A 24,960-nucleotide genomic window follows, 5' to 3' on the forward strand; every position below is an offset into this window, starting at 1 on the left:
TACTGGCTAAAAGCGGTGTTTTTCAAGTTTCCAAGGTAGAATAACTAGGAAGCTTTTATGGAGTTTGTCAAGGAGAAGACTAGTAAGAGGTAGAGAAAGTACACTTTCAGAAGTTTGCTCACTAACGCCAATCTTCACCTGCAGTGTGCATTCATGGGAGGGTGTTAGGGAAGTATTTTCAATTCACATTTCATGGACTAATGGTGAGTTACTTTCCCAGAATACTCTGCAACACACAAGTGTTTCATTGCAGGCATAGAGAGGGTCCTCAGCAGACAAGGAGGCACATAATGGGTTACACAAAGCTGCAAAATTTGAAACCACTTGAAGTAAATATTACAGTGAATCAAAGCAACCTATTTTACCAATTAATAAAGTGAGATTTAGGTTCTTTTAATTCTTGTTTAAATACAAACAATTACAACTGATATTTTAAGCTATAGCTGCATCTCATTTGAGCAGGAATTAACTCCCAGAATTTTTACAACTATATGAATAGTCTAGGAAAGCAACTGGCTACCATAACCTCACTTTCTGATCAGCTGCATTTTCTTACTTATTTTCTGTATGTATAAATTAATTTAAAACGAAAGGAAAACCAGACCAAAGAGAAAGTTAAAACAGGAACTTTACCTGTGAAACCTACCTGGGATTATCAAGGTCATACACAACTCTGTCTATGATATCATTAGGATGAATCAGCCGTTCAATATCTTGGGCAATTTTTGTCCTATAAAATAGAGAGAGCCCTTAGCTCATGTTTCATAACGAAAAAGGTACAACGCCAGTTATTAAAAATACATCATACGGTAAGGAAAGACCATGAGATGAGGTATCTAATTTTGCATAGAATGTGATTATCTATCTGGGGGACACATCCCAATTATTTTCCTTATGGAGAGAATCAACCTATACAGAAGACATCAAAGATTCAAGATCAAATGTTGGATTCCTTTTCCTTCCAAAGTGCATAATATCAGATATCAATTATTATATCAATTAGTATTATTAGTTTAAAACTAATTAAGCTTTGAGAACAATTAAGTTATATTAGCAATTCATGCAATTACAGCTGCAGTAAATAAAGTTTCAAAGAGTACTGTGCAGTGATTGGGTTAGTGTGCGAGCTTCTCACCTACGGAAACCTCTGCTTAAACATGAGGTTATAAATAAAACATACACTTAATGCAAGATTAACCATGTGACACAACTATCATTTCTGCGAAAATAATTCTGTGCTCCCACTCTGTGGAGCATTATATCTGGTGCTTTTATTCTGCCATGTATAGATGCTGTAAGAACTCTTGAACCAGATGTACAAGCATGTCTGTAACCATGTGCACAGGAGACACAAAATTCCCTACACAAATGTGTTGTCTATGTCAGAAAGAAATCTTCTTATGCCTCATGGCACAGAAAGCCTATGCAGTTGGAAATACCTGCTCAGAAAAGTTGAACACCCTGGAAATCAGCTTTATTCAACAGCTGAATAGTAAAGAGTGAAAAGCACGTACAATAATAAAAACAAAGAGGTAGATTTTGACATTGAAAAATATTTCTCAATTGCCATTCTGTGTCTGAAAATATATCGCGACTGGCCTTGATATGCGATGTAGAAATTGTGCCAAAACAGAATGGAGTTATTGTGTGGTAAGCTGACAGTGTGAACAAAATGAAAACCTACTGTAAACTATCATTCAGAAGACATATTAAGCACAGGCACCAAAATATAGAAATGAGTAGCTAAACTAATAACTAACATCTAATTCACAGCTTCACTCTTCTACTCTTGTCAAAAGTAATGTTTATACAATGTCAAGAAGATAAGTTTAGAATCGTTAGCAAGTAAAACCTAGACACACTTGCCACAATTTAGTTTTTTTAATGTCACCGTTAAGGACACATCTGACTACTGACATTTTTTAAAGATCCATTGCTACGGAAATTAGTCTTACAGTGGTGCCTCACAAGACGAAATTAATTCGTTCCACGAGTTGCTTCGTCTTGCGATTTTTTCGTTTTGCGAAAAAATCCACTAGCGTGGATTCCCTGGGTATTACCGGCTTTAAGAAAAAGGAAGCAAACCTGCAAGATGTTTTTGTCTTGCGAAGCAAGCCCATAGGGAAAATTGTCTTGCGAAGCAACTCCAGAAACGGAAAACCCTTTCGTCTTGCGCGTTTTTCTTCTAGCGAGGCATTCGTCTTGCGAGGTACCACTGTATTTTCTCCATCAAGCCTAACTAGGCTCATACAAACTTGTTTCTTAAGACAAACATGATATTTAGGATTACAGGAATAATGTAATGTAATAATAATAATAATAATGTATAATATAATGCAATGTAATGAATAATATAATATGTTTGGAATTACTCTGGAAATAATGTTTTGTTTTATTCAGTTCTTATATATTAAAATTATCTTAGAATATTTGTTCCTTTACAACTAAACAAAATCATTGACATACATATTCTAAGTTTGCTTCCCTGTTTATTTTATTATGCCTTAATATTTTCTGCATATTGTTAAGTGGCCCAGCTCACACATGACACTAAGTCAAGGTTTGTTTAGCCAAAGTGTAATTTATGAATGTCTGAACCCAGCTTAGCAGACTAACCATGCTTTATTTTCCGGCAACAAACCACAATGTGAAACCATGGGTGGTGACTGGCTTATGAAGTACAGTTTGCTTTAACTATGGCTTGGCACTATGTCTGAACACAACAGCTATGGTCTGTTTGGCAACTCCACCTCAGGTACATTCCAGGTTACAAAGGTAGATGGCAATGGCAACTTTTTGTTTGTGTGTGTGGTTTTTTGTGTTTTTTAAAAAAGCTTAATTTGTTTGCTTCTCTGCAAGATGGCCCTTGGCTTGTTGAACTGTAAACACAGTCATTATATTAAAATCGTTTCAGAAGGAAAGTAGGAAAAACACGTCTTTTAATGGAATAGTTTTGAACATGCTTTCAAAGTCTACTTGTGACGCTAGTCAATTCAATTTTTTTGAAATTATCTTACCTATTTTTTCTCAATACCAGAGACCAACATTATCTGATTTGGGGGTATTGCCAAGACCTGAAAAATAGTATTAAGCTAGACACTGAATATCTCTCAGTGGTCAAGTTGTAATTACACTTATTTATTATTTTGGAACTTTGATTCTTTGGAGCCATGACTAACTAACAAACAGAAGTGTTAACACTTCTAGTACACCTTTGAATCTTTCACTCACTGAATGTACAGTGCATGGCAAACCAAATCTTTAACTATGAACGTTGCTACATTTATCTGTAACTCGCACAATGTTAACATGAAATTCTCTGGAACCATTATGAATGTGGTGCTGGAGTCTTAGTTGTCACTGCATTTGTAACTGTACAAGACACATGCAACAAGAAGGAGTAATGTTGAACCAAAACTGAGGTGCAGAGGGCATCTCCATCGCATTTTCTAGCTCTGGCCCTTCCGGTAGCAAATGAAACCTGATCTAATTTGTAAGGCAAACACTTCCTTTCAGGTAATAATCTGAGGTACAGTCCACCTTCTCAATAATGTAAACCTTGTTGTAGTCAAATTCTAACCTTAAACACAGAACCAAGAATGACAGCACAAAAATGTTTAAAGATGAGGACATCAGAACATTTGCATCTGGTGCCCTATGAACAAATGAAAGCAGGGTCTTAAGGTTCCCCAAAGTCTTTCTGAGTGTTTTGTCAACAAATGACCAGCATCAGTTGCTCCACTTATCTGCACACCATGCTGGGACTCTGGAATGACTGTAGATTCTACGTAGCACCACACCACAAGCTTTAGTAGCAATTCACACTGTGTATTAGAGCAATCCCATGTGTTTTTGATGTAATGGAAAAGAAAGGAAGATTTTGAAAGAGGAGAGAGAAAACAAGATCATTTTTTAAAAAAAATGATTTTCTGCCCTATCAATTTGGAATAAGGTTCAAGGAAACTGCACACACCCATTCACTGCCAACTATTGCCAAAAAGGAGTTCAAGAGACCCCGATGTTATGAAGGAGAAATATCCAATATTTCTTTCACATACATCAGAGTTCGCATGTGACTGCCAGCCATTCTCTTCTTCCTTGTGGAAGAAAGGGAATAAAGTTTGAGATTATGAAACACCTGTAAAGTCCAACTCCTTTTTTTTTTCTTTTTCACAACAACAGATCTTAGCATTAACATCATACTTTAGCATGCTCAAGGCAATTTATATAACCCAGCAAGTTATACCACCTCCCTGTGAAACAGGTTGTTGTTATAATTAAACACTGCAAATAAGGAAACTGACAGATTACTGAGGTTCATGGCAGAATGAGAGCTAGACAGGGGGCTTCCCAGCTCAGCTCAGTTTGCTATTGCATACATCTATCTCCTGCTTTATATATATACTTCAGAATATTTATTTCAAGTTCTCAGTGGGCTTCATTATTATTAAGGGGGGAGGGAGCTTAAGAGAAAATAAAATTCTGTGTTCAATAAACATTCTCCTGTATTAGCTAAGAGCAATAGTCACAAAGGGAGTTGCCACTCATGGAACAGGGTGTTATCAGTTCTTTACTTCCTCTGTAGCCCTTCTAAATCCCCAAAGACAGTTTCAGGGAGGTTCGCATTGTGGGGGGAATTAGTCTGAATTGTGGGGGATATAGGGGGAAATGGCCTCCTCTGCACTCGCTCAAAGTCTCTTCCATTCCCAAAAAAACCCCTCTGTATTAAACCCAACAATATTTTATTTAACTTTACTGTTCACAGCACAGTCATACCTCATGTTAAATATGCTTCAGGCTGAACGTTTTCAGGTTGCGTTCCACGGCGACCCGGAAGTAACAGAATGGGTTACTTCCGGGTTTCGCCGCTCGCGCATGCACAGACGCTCAAGACGACATCACGCGCATGTGCAGAAGCAGCGAATCGCGACACACGCAGATGCGGGTTGCGTTATGCTCAGGGTGCGAACGGGGCTCCGGAACGGATCCCGTTCGGATCCAGAGGTACCACTGTAAATCGTAGCTTTAGATGATCCTTGAAACGTGTTAAGAAAAATTGGAAACTCACCTCTGCACACCATAAGGCCTTTCAAGAATAGGCTCTTTAAACGGAGGTGGAAAGTGTCCAAAATAATCAGGATAAGCCACTTCTGAATATTCAGGAACAGACTTCGTATTTTTCACTACCTCAATATAAAGTTCTGGGTCGTGGAGTTGTAGCTTATCAGGCGCCTCCAGCATGACTCGCTCTCCCAGAGAAATGGAACAGGAAATTTCCTCCTCTTCAGGCTCCGCTCCAGAACAGCACAGCTTCCCCAGCTGGACAGACCGTCCTTCAAACAACACACTTCCGCAGGATGAAGCGTGTTGAAAGGGTTTATTACAGGCAACTTCACTGGGGCTAGTTTTACACTCTTTTTTGGTCATGGCCCTTGTACTGTAAGAGTGCTCATTTTTGGAAGCATTTTGCAACGAAATTCTGTCAAAGTCTCTAACTATTTCATGGTTTAGGCACTGGCATGATGAGAACAATTTCTTGCGATCGCTTTGATTCTGTAAGCTATTGTCCGTGTTGCTATCACGGTTTACCAGACCCAAAAAGATGGGTCTTTTGTTACAGTCCTCTGTTTGTAGAGGAGGAGCCTCCTTCACGGGAACTTCTGTTGCAGGGTTGGCTGGAGATGGCTCCTCTCCAGCGGTAGGAACAACAATAGGCCCTCCTAGGGTTACATTGGGTGAAAAAGGCTTTGGTTCCTTGGAAACTAAGTCACACTCCTTAACATTAAGGAGAGAAAGGAAAAAGAGAAGGGAAAATAATTATTAGGAACATTTAGATACTTGATTTAACAATGCATAAATAACACCAAAACTCCTGCCCAGAGACCTTACAGTCTTAAGTTTTCAAAAGTGGAAGAAGGGAGAAACTTCCAGGCAACAGCAGCAGAATACCTAGAAGCAGAATAAAAAAGGAGGTGCCAAATGCAGGTGAACTTGTTTGCAAGAACAAGCAGAATGTGAAAAAAATGAGAATAGAGATGTATTTCTAAAGAGCTTACACACTAATGCAGAAATGGAAAAGGAATCACTTTACAAGCATTAAGGAACAATTTAGCAATATGTAGAAATAGCAAATATCTTATCCTACTTAGCATTTCTGAGAAGGAAAAGAGTAGACCCTGACAACAGGCTACATTTAGGGAAAGAGAATATCCCTGAGTCTGACAGCAAAGGGTATGTTGGACTTTGGCAGGACATGAAGAGCCCCACCATTGGCAAAATCAGTTTGTTATCTTTAGATTTAAAAATTCACTCAGAAGGCGCTTCCAGTAAGATGCGAAATGGGACAGGGGATGAAAAAGAAGTGGAGAGAAAAAGAAAGAGTCAGCAATATAAAGGTGCTTGGTGAAGCCATAGGAACAAAATGGAAAGATAAGGTCAAAAGACCGTTAAAGTAGGGGAAATCATCAGAAAGGGACAGCACTCAGAAAGACATCGAGAGAACCAGGAAGAAAAAGTGTCACAGAAACCAAAGTCACCATTAACAAATTAACAAAAGCAGCAGATAGCTGAAGGAGGAGTGCTGAGAAGAAACAATTAGCTGGAAAAGGGTTATTAGAAATCTTGGTTACAGTGCATTCCATTAAGTGAAGGCCATTCATTCAAGGAGTCACGCAGGGAAGATGAAAGGGTAGCAGCAAAAGAAAAAGGGAGGTCTAATTAGGTGTTTTTCTCATCTGAAATCAGATGAGTAGAAAGTGAGGAATGTTATGAAGAAAAAGGAGGGGTATGCTAAGGAAGTGTCAAAAGAGGCATTCTAACAGCTTACGGGCAAAGGCAGATGCTGTTCCCTCCAGATGTTTCTGACTCCAGCTCCCACCATCCCTGACCACTGGGGCTGATGGGGAATTGGAGTCAATCAAGATCTGGAGAGCATCACACTGACTATCCCTGCCTTAAGATCTCCACTTTTAACTTACAGAAAGCCTCTCCTCCTTCCGGAGGGGAGGGTTTGTGACTGGGAGACGATTCCTGCGCCATGCAGGGGGCGTTGGCCCCCTGCCCTCACCTTCGCTGGCGCGCCACGCCCCCCCCCCCAGGTGGGCACCCAATCGGGTGCCAATGGGGAGGCGTGGTTTAGCTGCTCAAATGTGGCCGTGCCAGCTCTCCCCGCCATTCGCTCCCGATCTACCGCGTGTCACCCACCCACCACTCCTCTAGGGCGTAGCTTCTCTCTTGGCCTTGCTATGGACCCACGGTTGGTCACCCAGGTTGCCCAGGGGGCCTGGTAGGAGTTTTTTTCCAATTGGCAAATTGGCACTGGCCTCTTGGTTTTTTTCGCCTACCTCGTAGCAATCGTCACAACTTTCTTGGTATTTGGCGGTTAGGCATTGGAATGTGTTGTTGGTGTGTGGAAAGGCAAGGTGTGGCCATCGCCTACCCCATCACTTTTGGGTATTCCGTTAAAGGGATCTGGTGGTCGTGGATCCTGTCCGATGCCCGGTGTGGCGGGGGGCCATGGCATGACCCTCGGTGACATCAAGGGAGAGCTTATAGTTGTATTTGCATCAACAGGCTCTCCCTGCTGGTGGTTAAACCCTCAGCAGACTCACCCCTCTCTGAGTGGGTGGAGTCAAACTGTCCGTGGTCCAATGCCTAAGCCAATACCTTCTCACATGCTGTAATCAATAAAGCTGTGTCCACGTGTCTTCATTCCCCAAGCAGGGATCAGGTCCTCGAATCACAAATGTGCAGGTTTATTTACAGGTGGCAACCAATTCATGTGGGGGTTCTGTTCCCGGCCCCTGCGTGCATCAGTGGAATATGCATAAGCACGCCCCGTCCTACCTTCTTCTGGGTGCCAAAGGACCTGCATGTCAGCAATCTCGCGTCAACTGGACACACCTAAAATGGTTTCTGCTTGTACTTACTGTGGCAATTCATTTTCTTTCTCCAGTTCAGTTGTTTGAATAGCAACTCTGCAAGCTTTGAATGCTGATATGTATTTCAACAGAAGTAGCAGCCAAATAAAACGCAAGATTCCTAAACTATGCTTTTATCATTATTATTCTTTAAAGATATCAATGTCTGTACCTGAAAGTCCTCTATAAGTTCTGGGAAGAACTGTTCATAGATTTTCAGATCTTCCACTGATCGCCCCAGTTCCTGCTTTGGTTTCAGTTTGTTGATATCAGTCTCTATGTCATCATTCTATAGGGGAGGAAGTGAACTTTCATTACTAAAAGATTTGTGGGATACATGATACAATTTCCAGTTTAAGGTTACTGAGAATGTCTAGTATTTTCTTCATACTGCAAATAAGGTTCTTTTGCACCTCAAGAGAAAACACACAAAAGCTCTTATTGACTGGCAAGCTGATACTGGAATGGATCCCAAAAGAAGGAATCTTCCTCCGTTCAACCCATTGAAATGATTTTACAACAAGATGCTAACATACTGGTTAATGCCCTGATTTGTTGGAAGTGTTGTGATGTATTGTGAGGAAAAATATACACAGATAATGATCAAATGAAGAGAAGAGAAGCTTCCTTTGTCAAACAGTATGGGGATGGTTGGAGACGGGGGGCTAATATGCACAATGATGTTGGGTTGTGGCTTCCATGTATATATCACTACCCCCTATCCACACACTGAGAGTGCAGACAAATGGCTCAACGCGCATTTTCAAAATGCTTTGCTTGAAACAAGACAATGCAACACCTGTCCCTTCCCCGACTGTTTTTACAATTAATTCACAAGCATATTTATGATTTGAAAAACAAGCATATTTATGATTTGATGCACACACAAGCAATTTTTCTGAAAGCTAATGAAAATAATTGCACAATATCTGAGTTCCACTAACCTTAAAATCTATGTCATCTTCATTATCATTTTCAATCTCAGACTCTGTTTCGGCGTCATCATTGTCATCACTTTCATCTACTACGTCATCCACTGTGATATAAAATGCTCTATAAGTAGGGCAGATGTACGTTTTCTACAACATGTACATCCCAGAAAAGAAATGATGCATGTGAAACTTTTCACTCTCCAACTGAAACCTAATACTACTTATGAAATTAAATGAGACCACATGCTGCATTTGTAATTACACAGATTCTCAATGTTACAGAAACAAATCTGTTACACATAAGAGGACATGAACAATGTAAGGCAGAACAGCTAAGGCTATCCAAGCTATCGAAAGCTGTTCTCTGTATCATCCAGAGAGTAGAAAGAAATCTGGTAGTTTTTGCCCTTCTGAGGCACTCCAGCATCCTTGAATAAGGCACCTCAAGTAGAAGCCCAGGGGAGTACAGAATAGAATGATGGCTTATGTAACTGTTCCTATACAGGAATATTTAAATATGAACAAATTCGGCAGTTTTACAGCAAGGCCTTTTAAGGGTGGAATTACATTTATCTTGACAAAAGCATGCTCCAAAACCTGCATTGGTTGTGAGTCCTGGAAGACCTGCTCCCTGCCTTGCAGGCCTTTTTCCACCTGGACTGGGAGGGAGGGGCCCTGACTGACTCCAGCTACAAAAGCTGAGGCTGCTAACCAGACTCTTGGGCTGGGGTAATGCTTCAGGGAGTGTGTTGCAGGCGGTGGTGGTGGTTGTTGTTGTTACTTATTTATTCTTTTGGTATCTTTATGTTGGACTCGATGGCCCTTGTGGTCTCTTCCAACTCTATGATTCTATGATTCTATGTTTAGTGAAAATTGTTCAATTTGGTTGTGTACATTTTGATGTGTTTTATTTATTGTTTAGGACTGCATTTGTTATATTTGTAATTATGTAAATGTTTTTCAGGTTATAAGCCACCTTGAACATAGTTTGAACTAGGGAAAGGTGGCATACAAAGAAAATTATGTATGTGTGCATGCATGCATGCAATGCAGATTCAGGAAAAGTTGTATTTGTGAGAAAAATAGCCTGTGGGCTTAACCCATTCCATGCCCACCATTTCTACCAAAGTGTATGTCTTCAATTCATGAATGGCAGCACAACTTTTTATTTTAGATACACTTCAAGAAGACCGTACACATGGCTGTACACTAGACCATACCCCCAATGCACCCATTCATTGTCAACTTCAAACCTTAAGTGGATGAAGTGTGAAAGTACTTTCACTTCTGAGATACACAAGCAAATTATAATTTTAATGTTTTGAATGCTGGATTAATAAAATTAACAGCACACACTCATTCTTTTAGATCTGTCAGGCTTGTTATACATTCTAAAGATTTCAAAAGGCAACAAACTTTGTTGCAGAATTTATCTTTGTGTTTTTGATTTGACTTAAAATGAAAACGGAGGTGTCACATTTTGGTCTCCTATTTATGAGGCATAAATTTCAATCATCTAAATATATAATCTTTTCTTTAAAAGGGGGATATAAGGTTGTTGGTTTTTTTTAAAAAAAAAAACACATTCTGCATTGAACTGTGTAGTATTATGACTTCAATAGTAGGCTGCTAGAACAACCAGATAATTGTAAGCTTCTGTGTCTATGTTTTTCCCTAATTCTCATAGGAAAGCAGATATACACAAGACCATGATGTTTCAAAATTAAGCATACCTTCAGGAGGCAAACTATACAGCTGATACACTGGACCATTAACAGGGATGACAGGTAGTTGGAAATGGAAAGCACTTTTAATGGTTGGCAGTGGAAGACGGTTTTTAGGATAACATTTTCTCATGATTAGACTGGATGTGTTGACCAGTGGATCAAGCGTCCTTACCGCAAGGCATTCCTAGTACAATAAACAAGCATTATAAAACAAAGCACTGCATGTCAAATAATTTCACTGTTTGTGCACTATAGTTCTACTGTGGTAAAATGCTAGGAATAGGAACTCTTGAAGAAATCTCTTCATTTTATGATGGAATATTTGTCTTGATTATGTATTGTCATTATTAATACAGTGGTGCCTCGCAAGACGAAAAGAATCCGTTCCGCGATTCTCTTCGTCTAGCGAAGCAAGCCCATTGACAGCTTAGCGGATTAGCGCTATTAGCAGTCTAGCGGCTTTTAGCGATCAGCTGTTAAGCGGCTTATCAGCGGATCAGCTGTTAAGTGGCTTAGCGGCTTAGGAAAAGGGGGGAAGTGGGGGGGGAACCGCGGGAACTCGCAAGATTTTTTCGTCTTGCGAAGCAACCCCATTGGGAAATTCGTTTTGCGAAGCGCCTCCAAAATGGAAAACCCTTTCGTCTAGCGGGTTTTCCGTCTTGCGAGGCGTTCGTCTTGCAGGGCACCACTGTATACACATACCTTCAAATGATCTAAGCCAGGCATGGCCAAGCTTGGCCCTCCAGATGTTTTGGGACTACAATTCCCATCATCCCTGGCCACTGGTCCTGTTAGCTAGGGATGATGGGAGTTGTAGTCCCAAAACATCTGGAGGGCCAGGTTTAGCCATGCCTGATCTAAGCAGTTCACATAGACAATATACAGAATACAATAAAAGACAGTTACAGATACAAATCACAAACTTAAGTATATAATAGAGTAAACTTAGAATGGAGATAAAATGCAGTCTAATCAAAGCCTGAGAAAAAAAGAAAGTTTTCAGTAAGTGTTGGAAAAATATATAAATTTGGTGCCTGTGCAACACATACAGGGTTAGAGCTCCAAAGAATAGGAACTACCAACCCAAATTTCAGTGACACATAACTGCTAACTGGAAACTGCTAACTGCCACATAACCGTGGGGCTTGGAGTTATCAGTAAAAATTGTAGCATAACTCTAGTGAAATGAACATCATTCATGAACTACTGCTCAAGTTCAAAGGGCGCCATAGCCCAAGGAAGTTGGGAAAGAACAAGGTAAATCTCATGTCCTCCTGATACAAGGTAGAGATGCTGGAATCACTGAAGCACAACTGTTAATGGAATTAAAATCAAAGTTCAAGCAGCAAGGAAGTTTTTCCACTAGAGCATAACATCCCAAGTGGGATGTTCAAGAATGACTGCAGTTTACCAACATATTGCAAAATGTTGCAAAGGACATATGTTCAGTCTTGGTTCAAATGCTTCTGCAAAAAGTCTATGATCAAATTCCTGATTACGTACATTAACCAACTTCAAGTAGGTCAAGTACCCAACAATGTACACAATCCAATTTCAAGACAAATGGCCTTGCATAACTGTAAAAACTAGAACGTCATAATTCAGTTTGGAACAAATCAATAGCAGCACAGGTGTAGAATCTGCTCCCAAGAAGATTGAGGGAAGAACTGGCATAACATTCAGCAGACTTTTGCATTTCATTTTGCTGCTGCATTTGCAGTAGATAGAGGTGGGCTGGTTCAGCCTTAGCACCAAGAACACTGCAGACATTGATGCTATCATACTACAGTGGTGCCTTGCAAGACGAAATTAATCCGTTCCGCGAGTCTCTTCGTCTTGCGGTTTTTCGACTTGCGAAGCACCCTTTTTAGCGGCTTAGCGGATTAGCACTATTAGCGGCTTAGCGGCTATTAGCGGCTTAGAAAAGGGGGGGAAAGGAAAAAAAACTCGCAAGAACTCGCCCGATGTTTCGTCTTGCGAAGCAAGCCCATAGGGAAATTCGTCTTGCGAAGCACCTCAAAAGACGGAAAACTCTTTCGTCTAGCGAGTTTTTCGTCTTGCAAGGCATTAGTCTTGCGGGGCACCACTGTACTTTTAAGTAGTCGTACTTTGGATCTCAAAAGCCTTGGCTCCTGAACAAACTGGCTCCCAAAAGATCAAAACCTGGAAGTGAGTGTTCCAGTTTTCGAACATTCTTTTGGAAGCCAAACATCCAATGGGGCTTCTGTGGCTTCCAATTGGCCGCAGGACCCTTCTGAGGCCAATCAGAAGCCACGCTTTGGAAGTCAAATGGACTTCCAGAACGGATTCCGTTCGACTTTTAAGGTACAATACATTGAAATCGTTTTTTTGTCTCCAATTGGTTTAAATCTCAATCTGAGTCTCCCTCAAAAACTATCTGAAGTTCCGCACTAACCCTTTCTAAGATACAATTCTTTAAAAATAGCTTTTAAAGATTTTTTTTAGTGTACCTTCTCTATGTGTACTTCTTCCCTTTCTTAAAATCCACCACCCCTCTTTTTTTGAGCATGATTCCTTGATAGTGATAATAAAGATTCATAGAGGACTAAACAGATTAATACAGAACAGGGATATCAATTGTTAAGAGATGAGGTGATTGGGTAATGAACTGTCAAGTACAGATTAATTTAAATTTATAATGTCAAAAGTAGTGGATGAGATTGAATGCATTTCCTGTGAGGTATGATGATTCTTCAGTTGATGAAGAATAGCAATAATACAACTTTTACGATTTTACCCACGTATTGGGACATGCACACAGGCAACTTTGTATTATCATCTTAATGGTACATATAAATGCGCTTCGCTGTGCATTCAGAGCAATATAAGCTTTTTAAACACTTACTTGTGAAGTGTTGTACAGAATTTTCATCCCATTGACATCAATGAATGCTTTTCTTCCCAACTTGATGTTCGTAATGCTCTTTATAGACTGCAAGATGCCCTTGCGGATCAACATGTGTCTATGCCGACTATCATGGCGATGCCAGTCGACGTAAATTGTCAAGAGCATTTGGACATAGCCTCTGTCTACGGCTTTCCTTGCATTTGTTTCTTGGAGGGGGGAAAAATCAAGAGATCTCAAGAAACTATAAGCAGTTACAACATGCCAAAATGTACCAAAATATGTAAATCTTTTTTCAAAGTCTTTTAGGATAAAATACATTTAGAAATGCACACACCAAGATTATCTTGTAATAAAATATGCACTTAAATATTTCCTCCCCTATATGCTTTTAAAAAAAATCTTTGCTGATCGCTGTGATTATAGGATGGAATGGACGTATGAACATATGCAAAATTGGCACAGACAAGAAATAGACTTATCTGCCGATACCAAGCAATAGTCATGAAGAGTTATTACATACAGAAGTCAGTGTGGGGTGGCTATCAGAGTACTAGACTTAGATTGGGGACACTTGAATCAAATCCCCATTTAGGTTATTAAACTCGCTGTGCCCTAGGATCATCTAACGTTCTTTCATCCCAACCTCACAGTGTTGAAAAATTAAAATGGAAGGCCAGGGTGAATGTATACATTTCTGAACAAACTGCAGAAAGTTTAGGAAACAAACTGCAATTTTTAATAACCCCCAATCAATAAAAATAGATATTGGAAGCAATTCCAAATAGCATGACGAGTACTGCAAAACAGAGATTAATCCAAAGTGTGCCTAACAGATGTATGCATTTTCTGCATATTTTGTTCTATTCCCTCATCAGAACAGCTCACCGATATAATAATCACGGAATTGCTGAGTCTTTCAATGCACAATACTGGCTACTAAGCTGCAATCTTTAAAATGTCTATTTTCAGTTTTACCTGTGTAAACACAGGGTGATTGCCAGCAAAACTTATTTTAATCTGCTCACATTCCATATCTTCTGAAATATTAAGGCACACACTTACTTGATTTTAGCAATGCAGCAAGGGTGTCTAAAGCAACTCTGCGAATATAAATATAGACAAACACAAAACAGACAAACTATTAGATTTAGGTAACATTCCTTTTTTTAAAATAATATTTATTAGAGTTTCAAACAAATCACAAAAATAAAAAATAACAAAACAAAAAAGAATAAAAAAATAGAAAATACAAAATACAAAGAAGTAAAACCAATTAAAAACAAGTCAATCCTTCCATGTCTTTCACCGTTTCATCCCGAGTATTCCATTTCAACAGCAAGTTGTACATCCTTGATAATATCTTAGTTTTGGGGGTCCAACAGTTCTGTTTCCAATTTTGATTTTTCCACCTGGAAGCCATTTTTCTTGTCCAAATTGTAAGCCTCCCTTATTTGAAAATAATGAAGCCAATCTCGCACTTTGTCTTTTAGTTTCTCAAAGCTCTGCAATTTCAATTTGTCTCCTTCTTGTTCCAAAATCTCCCAATATTTTGGCCATTTGGCCTCCATGTTGAGCTTTTTCTGGGCCTTCGCTTCCATCGGTGATAGCCACCTTGGGGTTTTATTTTCAAATAAGTCTTTGTATCTTGTCCAGACATTGAAGATTTAGGTAACATTCCTGATCACTGATAAGCATCCTACCTCTGCATGTGACTGCAATTCTAAACATGATCAAGTGTTGAAAATGAATTTTAATTTGTTTTATATTCCATAAGTTTGGTTTACCTGCAACAGCAAGTATCTTGGGGGCAGTGTGAGTTGAATGGCTAATATGCACAAGAACCGGGCACAGAGCACATTTATACTCACCGTGTTTTCCCAGCTGCCACGCCTCCCCACCTTGCCCCCCTCCAACACAAAAATTCAGCACAGCGGAAGTTTTTTAAAGCTTAGTTAGCGCATGGGAGGACAGGGCAGAGGAGAGGAAGCCACAGACAGGGTGGGGAGGGCCCAAGTCATTTCCCACCTGTGGGCTAAAAGTTCTCTACCCGTGTTGAAATAACTTAGGCAATCTCATTAAATGGGCACAAGACGTAGGTCACAACATTATGATGGGAGATTGGGTTAAATTATGGAAAACTGACTTAAAATTTACAGATTGTTCCCTATTGAAGGAGAACTACATGAAGATGATGTACAGATGGTATACAACACCAGTGCAGTTAGGGGAAATGTACAAAACTAGTTCAAATATATGGTGGAAGTGTAAGGAAAAGGAGGGAACATTTTATCATATGTGGTGGGAGTGTAAGGTAATTAAAAAATTTTGGGAAATGATATACAATGAATTGAAGAAAATGTTCTGGTTGCACAAGGATGGAAGACTGAAGAAACCCCAACTAAAGAATCATGGCAAGAAAAATTGATGGACTATGCAGAAGTGGCAAAACTGACAAATAAGCTACGGGACAAGGATAACTGTGACTTTAAGGATGAATGGGAACCTTTCACAAAGTTTCTGAAGACGCAACAAAGTGAACTGGACTCCTTGGCAGGTTTTGAATAAACATCCACAATTTTTTTTTACTGATAATAATCAGCTAAACAGTTTGAGGATCTATACAACTTTGGAACATGTAGAAAATAGCAATATTAGAGAAACCAAAGACTGGAACTGAGGGAAGTCGAGAGGTGGGGTGGGGGTGGGTTTGGGGGGGAGGAAAAATGGGGGGGGGAGAATAAGGATATGTTTTTGGATAATATGTCTTGTTATAACTTTGAATAGAAAAAACAAACAAAAAAACCAATAAACAATTAAGTATCAAATACCACCCAATCTTCATTGGTTAATAAAATTCAGAAGCAATGGGGGAAAAAGAAAAAAAAGAAAAAACTTAGGTAATCTCATGGACATCAGTGGGCCTTAATTCAAAACACATGTGCAAATGATCAGGCGGCATGTCTTTTGGGTACGTAATTAAGAATTCAGATGTTAAATATAGATTGTCTGGTGCATTTATGTTATCATCAATTCATTCTTCCTTAGTTCTGTGAATGTATCAGGTGCTGGTTCTTGCTAGAAGGAGCTTGTGGTGGGAGGAAACCCAAACCCCTGTAAGGCACACAGAACAAGTCACATGGTTCTCTGGATTGTGGCCTATGAAAGCAGTAGATAGGCTATTTCAGTATATTAAGTCTCAAGGACAAATACTTGAAAACAGAGATGAATCGATTCAATTGTTTTCCAAGACTCGTTTAGCATAATTACTTCAACTGACCCATACAAATCACATTCTCCTCCGCACCACAACCGCTGGGTTTTATTTATCTATTGTTTGTACTTACATCCCACTCTTCACCAAATGACCCCAAGGTGGGTTACAAAAAGTATCACAATTAAATCAGGAGCAATTTACATTAAAGTTGTAAAACAAAACTACAAAACGAACAAATGTCAAAGTTAACAAAACAGCAGCACAAAACAGCAATGTTGTGTTAAAATAAATACGGTCCACAATATTAATATATATATATATATATTCAGATTTTCTACTCACTTCATAAGACTGGTGTTCTTTTTGCTAAAAGGGCCTATTATCTTAAATATCAATTCCACGAGTCCATTCCTGCCCAAGGATACAGCATTTACAGCTGAAATTTTATAAAAAAAAGTTACACCAAAGTGCAAAGTTATAGATATAAATGCTTACACTTGAAGCAAGGCAAATATAACCAAAACACCATCTTACCTATTTATATTTCACTAACTTAGCATAAAAATCCCAAAACTAAGCATTCAACTTGCAATTCTGTATGCACATGTCTAGTGAAGTTTCAGGATAACTAAATGCTACTTACCGTATTTTTCGCTCTATAGGACGCACTTTTTCCCCTCCAAAAATGAAGGGGGAATGTGTGTGCGTCCTATGGAGCGAATGCAGGCTTTCGCTCTCCAGGCTTCAGGAAGCTATCCGCAAGCCTTCGGAGCGGGGCGGGAGTTCCCTCCAGGCTCAGAAGGCTTGCAGATAGCAGGCAGCAGCCCGAATCCCGGGGAGCGCAGAGTTGTGCACCCCAGGCTTTGGGCAGCTATCCGCAAACCTTCAGAGCCCGACGGGATAGCAGCAAGCTCCGGGAGCGAAGGCGAGGTTGCACGCAACCTTCCCCCACCCCAGCCCCGCAGCTAAAAAGCGATGGATCCCGCTGGCTGTCTTGGCTTCTTTGCTCTTTGGGACTGGGGGGGGGGGGATATTTTTTTTTCTTTATTTCCCCCCCCCCCAAAAAAAACTAAGTGCACCCTATAGAGCAAAAAATACGGTATATGTATAAACTCTAATGCAGAATATCTGCTATTACACTGGAATATTAACTATGTTTTGCAGATATGCGCCTGTTGACTATTGTTTCCAGAGCACCTGCACCTATCAGAACCTATGCCTTGGTTTTTGAACATTTTGAAACTTTTTTTCACAGCTTCAGCATTTCTGGAAATTTTACTATGCTGAGACACAATTCTTGCTTAATTGTGATTAAGGCACTGGGCCAAAAGAATCCTAATTCTAAGCCCCTCTCCACCTGTTACTGAATTCCCCTTGTCCTTAACCATTCTTGAGGGTTATGTTGGTAGTAAATTAATAATGGCTAATGCTAGTGCAAGTTTGCAGGCAAATCTTCAAGGGAATCCTGGCTATCATTAAGTATGATTAATGTTAGCAATTAAACATTTAACTAAGGTGGAGGCTGTATATAAAATTGAATTCAATGGGGCAAAAGTACACATGTGCAGAACTGAACTTTACGGCTGGCAAAATCTTTCTCCCTCTACCCACTAAAATTGCTAGATCTACATACCTCCTCAGCAAGATTCCATGCTCAGGAGTTAGAAAGCCAACATACAGATTTTTATAAGAAAAAAGAATGCCTACTAGCTTTCAGCACTAATGTAAATGGGAGATGAAGGTCCTTTGATCTTTCATATTAAACATCTTTGAAAACTGAGATACACTGAGAGAAGAACGTCACGGTACTTACAATTAGTTGAGTAGACTCGTAAAACTTGTAGACAAGGCAATATTAACCTTTGATTCTGCAAGTTCTGTTTCACTAGGTTAAGAGTTATATTTAAAGCACCATTAACTCTGGCTTTTACTCCAAATTTTTTATCTGGAAATTCAAAAGGAATAGCAGCAATATTAGAAGCCATGAAAACTATAATTTGGGGTGGGGGTTAGCTGGCCACAGCTTTTTAGATTAAAAAACGGCAGTTCTTATTTTCTTATTTATAAAATTTCCTAGCTTTCCACCATAAGATCCTGGGTAGGTTACAATGAGCTTAGTAAAGACATGCATCTTCATCACATAGCAGAAGCTGAATAATGATGGTGGTAGACTCACCTCAGTGGAGAGGGAGGGTCCACAATTTAGGGGCTGCCACAGAGAAATCCCTCTCCTCAGCCACCATTTCCTGCAATTTTTGGGGTGGTGGAACTACTACAAGATATTTGGGGGTCTAAGTCAGGGGTCGGCAAAGTTTACGGAGCCTGGGCCGGTCCACTCCCCTAGAGCTCTCTCTGCGGGCCAGATTGCGTGTGTGTTCACAGATGCGTGTGCACATGCATGCGCTATTTCTGGCACCAAGGAGGTGCGGCGGAGGTGTCTGTGTGCCAGTTTAGCGCAGCGCGCGGGGACTTGCCAAGCGGGCGGTAAGGTTCAGAGGCGGCTCGGGGACGGTCTAAATGACCCCCGCGGGCCGGATATGGCCCGTGGGCCTTAGTTTGCCGACCTCTGGTCTAAGTCATACTGGGCTTTAAACACTGATGTGATGACTGAACTGAACCCAGAAACAAACTGGCAACCAATGAGGGAGACTGCAGTGACAGAACCCACAAATCACACAGCACAGGACAATGAATTACCCACAGAAGGTGGAAGAGAAGTTCATGTTAGTCTCTGAACAATATTCACTTGATTTGTTTCCCTTCCAGCCCCGTGCATGGGTTGATCTCAGTAACATAGTTTGGTACCAAGAAGGCCCTACATAGGGCTATTGCTCAGTAGAACAGCCCAAGCTAAGCAGAGGCCCAAGATTCAATTCCTGGCCATGGACTTTTTGGGAAAAGAGACCTGCACAACCTACAGCCAATCTGTGCAAATGATGCAAGAACCAATTTACTAATTCAGGTGCCTCAAGTGGCCCCAGTTTAGCTTTATCTTGCCAAAACTGTTTCCCATATGAATTTGAAAGCCTCCTTCATAGCCATGTAGTTAAATTAGAGTACCTTCAGTTTGTTTTCCCACCTTGCTATCCATTTCCCCCCTTCCATTACACAATCTCGCTGCATACAAACGGTATCACACCTGCAGTAGTCACTGGAAGGAGAGCGAGTTGTTGGCGCCTCCCCACTCAGTTCTACCACTGTTCTTCCAATGGCAGGGTGCAGTTTTGTGGGGAGGGAACTAGGCCCAGTTTGCATTGTGTGTCCAGTCCTGAACACAATAAAGTGAAAAACAAGTGGGAATGTCACTATCTGCTAATCCTTAGTAGAACAGACCTGCAGAAGAAGCAATCACGGCTTTTACTGAACAGTGCCAGTAGCAGAATGAGTTGGTTTTTTGCAGGGGTTCTGAGCCTGGGAAAGCCATCCGACGGCAGTTCCACAAAGACAACATATGCAAGAGGATTTTAGTTAGGTTTGACTTACCTTTTGGGCCAATTTTTGCAAGAAGAGAATGAAGCAGCACCATTAATTCTTCATTTGGAGGGGAATCTTTGCTGACATTCACAAGCAATTGCAGTAAAATCTGTGTCCCTCCTCTAGAAACAAGAACACTTGTTCTTCTGCTACTGCCTAAAAATAGAAGGCGAGCCATTAGCAGCAATGCTAAGGTACTCAGATTTTACTACCAACTCTTACTTTTTAAAAATATAGTCACAAGTATAAGGTCACATGTATAAGGCCGGTCATATATAAAAGGCCACATGAAGTATTTATTCTCTTTATGGCAGAAAACCTTAGCTATGTAAGTGTTTCTAAACTGTCTAAGACGATAACCATTCACATTTATTAGATAAAAGACACTACAAGCCTAGACAGATATTACAAATTTGCAATTCAATATAAAAACACACCTGCTGCCACCAGCTCATTTAGGATGTTCAAGATATTTAGTGTAGTCTGAAGATCTCGGGTATTCTGAAATGAACAGAGTATTTCTTAGTTATCATATTATACCTTTCATGATATATATATATATACAAACATGCATTCTTAAAGCACTGGGATGGAGATCCTAGTGCCCTCACAACTCCCATCTGCTCCACCATTGTGGTCAATGGTCAGGCATTATGGCAGCTAAAGTCTAACAACATCTGGAGGGCCACACATTCCCTTGCTTTGACTTAAAGCTTTAAAAAGTACAAAAATTCCAGAATCAGGACCATGAACATTCAGTAATATTTTAGATCAGGCATCGGCAAACTCCAGCCTTCCAGATGTTTTGGGACTACAATTCCCATCATCCTTTACCACTGGTCCTGTTAGCTATGGATGGTGGGAATTGTAGTCCCAAACATCTGGAGGGCCAGAGTTTGCCTATGCTTGTTTTAGATATAAAAAATGACAGCTCTATCTCTGACATCAATGCCCTACACTAGGTTTTCAAATCACATCTTAACAGTGGCACTGGCCAATTAACCAAAAGTATCAATTCTTTTAAATGCCACTACTTTGGGACACCATCAACTTTGTGTTAAGTTTTGAATCCTTAATTTCAAAAGAATTTGCTATAGCTAAAATCTCTAACATCTACTTTAAAGGAAAGTAACAAACCTCTTCGTCTATCCCAAACATGAAAATCCAGTGAACAGAGTGACTACGCTGACTGAGAAGCAAACTTTAGAAATTCAAACTGTGCAAGAAACTTAAGTCATACCGACCCACTATTTTACCATAAATTAGTTTTTAAAATAAAAATAGTACCTCTAAAGTTGATAGAATAACTTCTATTCCAGTTGAACCTTTTGCAGTCATTTCCTTCCTGATTTTTTCTGAAAGTTAAATACATGTGAGCACTTGATAAACCAGGAAATTAATTTCAAATGTGGGCAACCAGATAGTAGCTGCTGAAAAGCATAAAGTTCAATAGTAAAAAAATGTTTTTAATCCCCAGTGGTGATTACTTTAATTAATAAATAACAATCTACAATGCAAAAATACCAGATGCTTGAAATTATTCCTTTTAACAATGTAATAATTCCTACCTATCTGCATCAACAGAAGAAGACTAATATTAGGAATGAGGTAAAGGTAAAGGTACCCCTGCCCGTACGGGCCAGTTGTGTCCGACCCTAGGGTTGTGCGCCCATCTCACTTAAGAGGCCGGGGGCCAGCGCTGTCCGCAGACACTTCCGGGTCACGTGGCGAGCGTGACAAGCTGCATCTGGTGAACCAGCACAGCACCCAGAAACGCCGTTTACCTTCCCGCTAGTAAGCAGTCCCTATTTATCTACTTGCACCGGAGGTGCTTTTGAACTGCTAGGTTGGCAGGCGCTGGAACCGAGCAACGGGAGCGCACCCCGCCGCGGGGATTCGAACCGCCGACCTGACGATCGGCAAGTCCTAGGCGCTGAGGTTTTACCCACAGCGCCACCCGTGTCCCCTTATTAGGAATGAACCTCATTATAAAAAGGGAACTTTTTAAATACTGAGAACTCAGCTAGACTGGTAAAGAAAAGGCAAGCGTTATATATGTGAGTTACAGATAGGTAGCCGTGTTGGTCTGCCATAGTCAAAACAAAAAAATTCCTTCCAGTAGCACCTTAAAGACCAACTAAGTTAGTTCTTGGTATGAGCTTTCGTGTGCATGCACACTTCTTCAGATACCTGAAGAAGTATCTGAAGAAGAGGTATCTGAAGAAGTGTGCATGCACACAAAAGCTCATACCAAGAACTAACTTAGTTGGTCTTTAAGGTGCTACTGGAAGTTATATATGTGATATAACATTGTGCCACCAGATGGCGATGTGGAGTCCCATTTTTCTCTACTTGTTTTCCCAGTTTAAATTTACAATGTTTTAAACTGAAATGCTTCTTTGACATGTCTACATCCAGCCTGAGCTAAGTGACTACATCTTCTAAGCAAGAAAAAAAGTGTTTTGTTCTATGTATGCAAGCATACTGACTACAGTTTACAATCAGAACATAACAATGTACCATGACATATGGGATGACATACATATATTATATACAGAATATTTTCAAGAGTAAAGTGCATATAAATTTAAAAGCTGATTTCAATGTACAAATATTTACCTTGACTCTGAGCCAGGTGGAGAATTTTTGATGTAACATATCTGGTAGTGTCAGCTTCCACCAAACATTCTGTGTTGATCTTTTCCAGTTGCGACAGCAAACTCAGAATCCGAGAATTGTTTGTTAGACTGGAGCAAATAAAATTATTATTATTATTATTATTATTATTATTATTATTATTATTATTAGTTACTGTCACTTTTAATATGACAGGCATTTTTCAGAGTGGTATTTTAGGAATGCTTAACATTAGGGTGATGATCCAAAAATTAATAATTAGTTAATTACTCTCAGGTAAGAATGTAGCCTTGGTCTTTGTTTAAGGTTGACACTGTGGAAAAACAGGGTCCTTGTGCCTTTAAGGGCTGTATGTGAAGCAGAAATTGAACAAGTTAAGCCTGTTCACAATTGTTGGGGCAGGGGAGTAGCAATTACTGTTCTCTCTAATTTTCTGTTATGCCATGCCACCCTATCACAGCCATTTGGTGTTATGCTACACCCACTTGGCAGCCAATTTTTGACTGGCACCCACAACACCCTCTCAAAATTTGTGATGCATCCATTGGTCCAAAAAAGTTGCGTGACCCATGTTTTAAAGGTTCCAGCAACTGAAAATAAACCACAAGTCCCAGTTATCCATTGTGACATCACACTCTTAGCCAGGGCTACCATCCTAGAATCCTTTACACCCAGAATTTCTGATGGAAAAACAGGAGAGAAAAATCCTCTCTTTTGCCTTTTGACATTGCTGCTGCTTTCGAAAAGCAGGGGAGGGAGTGCTGATGATGGCATGAAACTTCATCTTCTAAGAATTCCTGAAAGCTCTGGAGAGGAAGGGTAGACATTTGAACACTTGTTTCCGGTTTGGATTCAGGTCCTATTAACACCTTGGTTTCTATTCCAAGCCAGCCTCAGACAGACTTTCACACCATCTCTAGTTGAGACAACAAGAATTTCCCATCTTGGCAGAATTTCAGATCTGATTAGTATCAAAAGGTCCATTAATTAATCCATTATGTAGCCTTAACATAGCCCAAGAGAAGAAATATAAACTGCAAAAAAGTGGAAGTTTATTCAAATAAATTTTAGCTTTATCAGGCAGCCCAGTGATTTACATTGGCTTACACACTGAGCTGCAGGAATGTGATTAAGCAATGTTTTTCATTCTATAATACATTTAATTAAGGATATTTATAACGTAAAATGTTTTCATTTTAAAGGAAAGTAATTCTACTCTCTGCCATGGATCCAGAGGCAGCTGTCTTTTGAAACTCTCAAACTAAAATAGGCCAACTGGATTTCACATCAGGGGCAGACTCAAGTATCTGATGCTAACAATATCACTTAACATCTTGCTTTACCCGATCTGAAATCCAGGAGGTGAGAATACCTCTGTGTTCACCTCTTCCTCTCACCCCACTTCAGGACAAAATTCATTTTGCCTTGTCAGGCTAGGCGTATGTCTCTGTGTCTTTACCAGGAGCCTTTAAGGCAGGGGTGGCTCCCATGCTGCCCCCTCCAGTTGTTGCTGACTCCCAACTCTCACCAGCCCTAGCCAATATTCACTCCTTGGGAATGAGTGAATATAGAGGACCACAGGCTTCCCATCCTTGCTTTAAAGCAAGAAGATACACAAAATCATCCATGGAGACAGGGCTGCACTGGACTAGTTACAAATAGCACTTTAGGTTGGTTGGTTTGAAAGAAGTGTTGATTCTGCATAGATTGAGATAATCATTGCAATGTTCACAGATCAGTTTCAACCCAGGATGGTATTTTTAAGCAATTGAGTTAGTATGAGGTTTGTCATGAATTCTAGACCTATTATCTGAAAACAGATTATTTTATTTACTGGAATGCTCAAATGGCAATACTCCTAACAAGTCCACTGAGTCATCATCAGGGCTCAGAACAGCCATGGATCTCTTACACACTTTTACACACACACCTCAACTTACCTCTAAGCATCTACAGTGTAACACAATCTTTAAGCCATTAATGACGTCCAAAATGTGACTCCACTGGTAAAAGTACACACATTATTTTTGGAGTGATATCGTTATGTAACTTTCCTTTGCCATTGCCTTTCTAGAGTGACAAAATGCTCCTGTTGCATTTAACTGGCACCATAAGCCATTCTGCTTGTCAGCTTACCATACAGCTAGCTTACACAGCAAGTGACAATTTGTTATACACGTTACAATGA

The 24,960-nt window shown here is 40.1% G+C and overlaps 1 protein-coding gene across 6 annotated transcripts in view; it reads right to left on the reverse strand.

Moving 5' to 3' along the window:
• AGTPBP1 (ATP/GTP binding carboxypeptidase 1) overlaps nt 1–24,960 on the reverse strand; it is an 84,307-nt gene that overhangs the window by 13,313 nt on the left and 46,034 nt on the right. For 3 of the 6 annotated variants that reach the window (XM_083701901.1, XM_083701900.1, XM_083701898.1), the window contains 14 exons: nt 22,755–22,882; nt 21,423–21,490; nt 20,573–20,636; nt 20,145–20,291; nt 18,475–18,606; nt 17,004–17,097; nt 14,510–14,547; nt 13,445–13,653; nt 10,585–10,762; nt 8,864–8,955; nt 8,092–8,208; nt 5,069–5,775; nt 4,059–4,097; nt 647–730 (listed from right to left, as the gene is read on the reverse strand). In XM_083701901.1, coding sequence (XP_083558027.1) covers nt 647–730; nt 4,059–4,097; nt 5,069–5,775; nt 8,092–8,208; nt 8,864–8,955; nt 10,585–10,762; nt 13,445–13,653; nt 14,510–14,547; nt 17,004–17,097; nt 18,475–18,606; nt 20,145–20,291; nt 20,573–20,636; nt 21,423–21,490; nt 22,755–22,882 — 2,097 coding nt within the window. The remainder of the gene's footprint in view (nt 1–646; nt 731–4,058; nt 4,098–5,068; nt 5,776–8,091; nt 8,209–8,863; nt 8,956–10,584; nt 10,763–13,444; nt 13,654–14,509; nt 14,548–17,003; nt 17,098–18,474; nt 18,607–20,144; nt 20,292–20,572; nt 20,637–21,422; nt 21,491–22,754; nt 22,883–24,960) is intronic. The other 3 variants (XM_083701903.1, XM_083701902.1, XM_083701899.1) reach the window with 1 other exon arrangement.

This window comes from Podarcis gaigeae, assembly GCF_964106915.1.
Source record: "Podarcis gaigeae genome assembly, chromosome: 11".
Lineage (NCBI taxonomy): Eukaryota > Metazoa > Chordata > Lepidosauria > Squamata > Lacertidae > Podarcis > Podarcis gaigeae.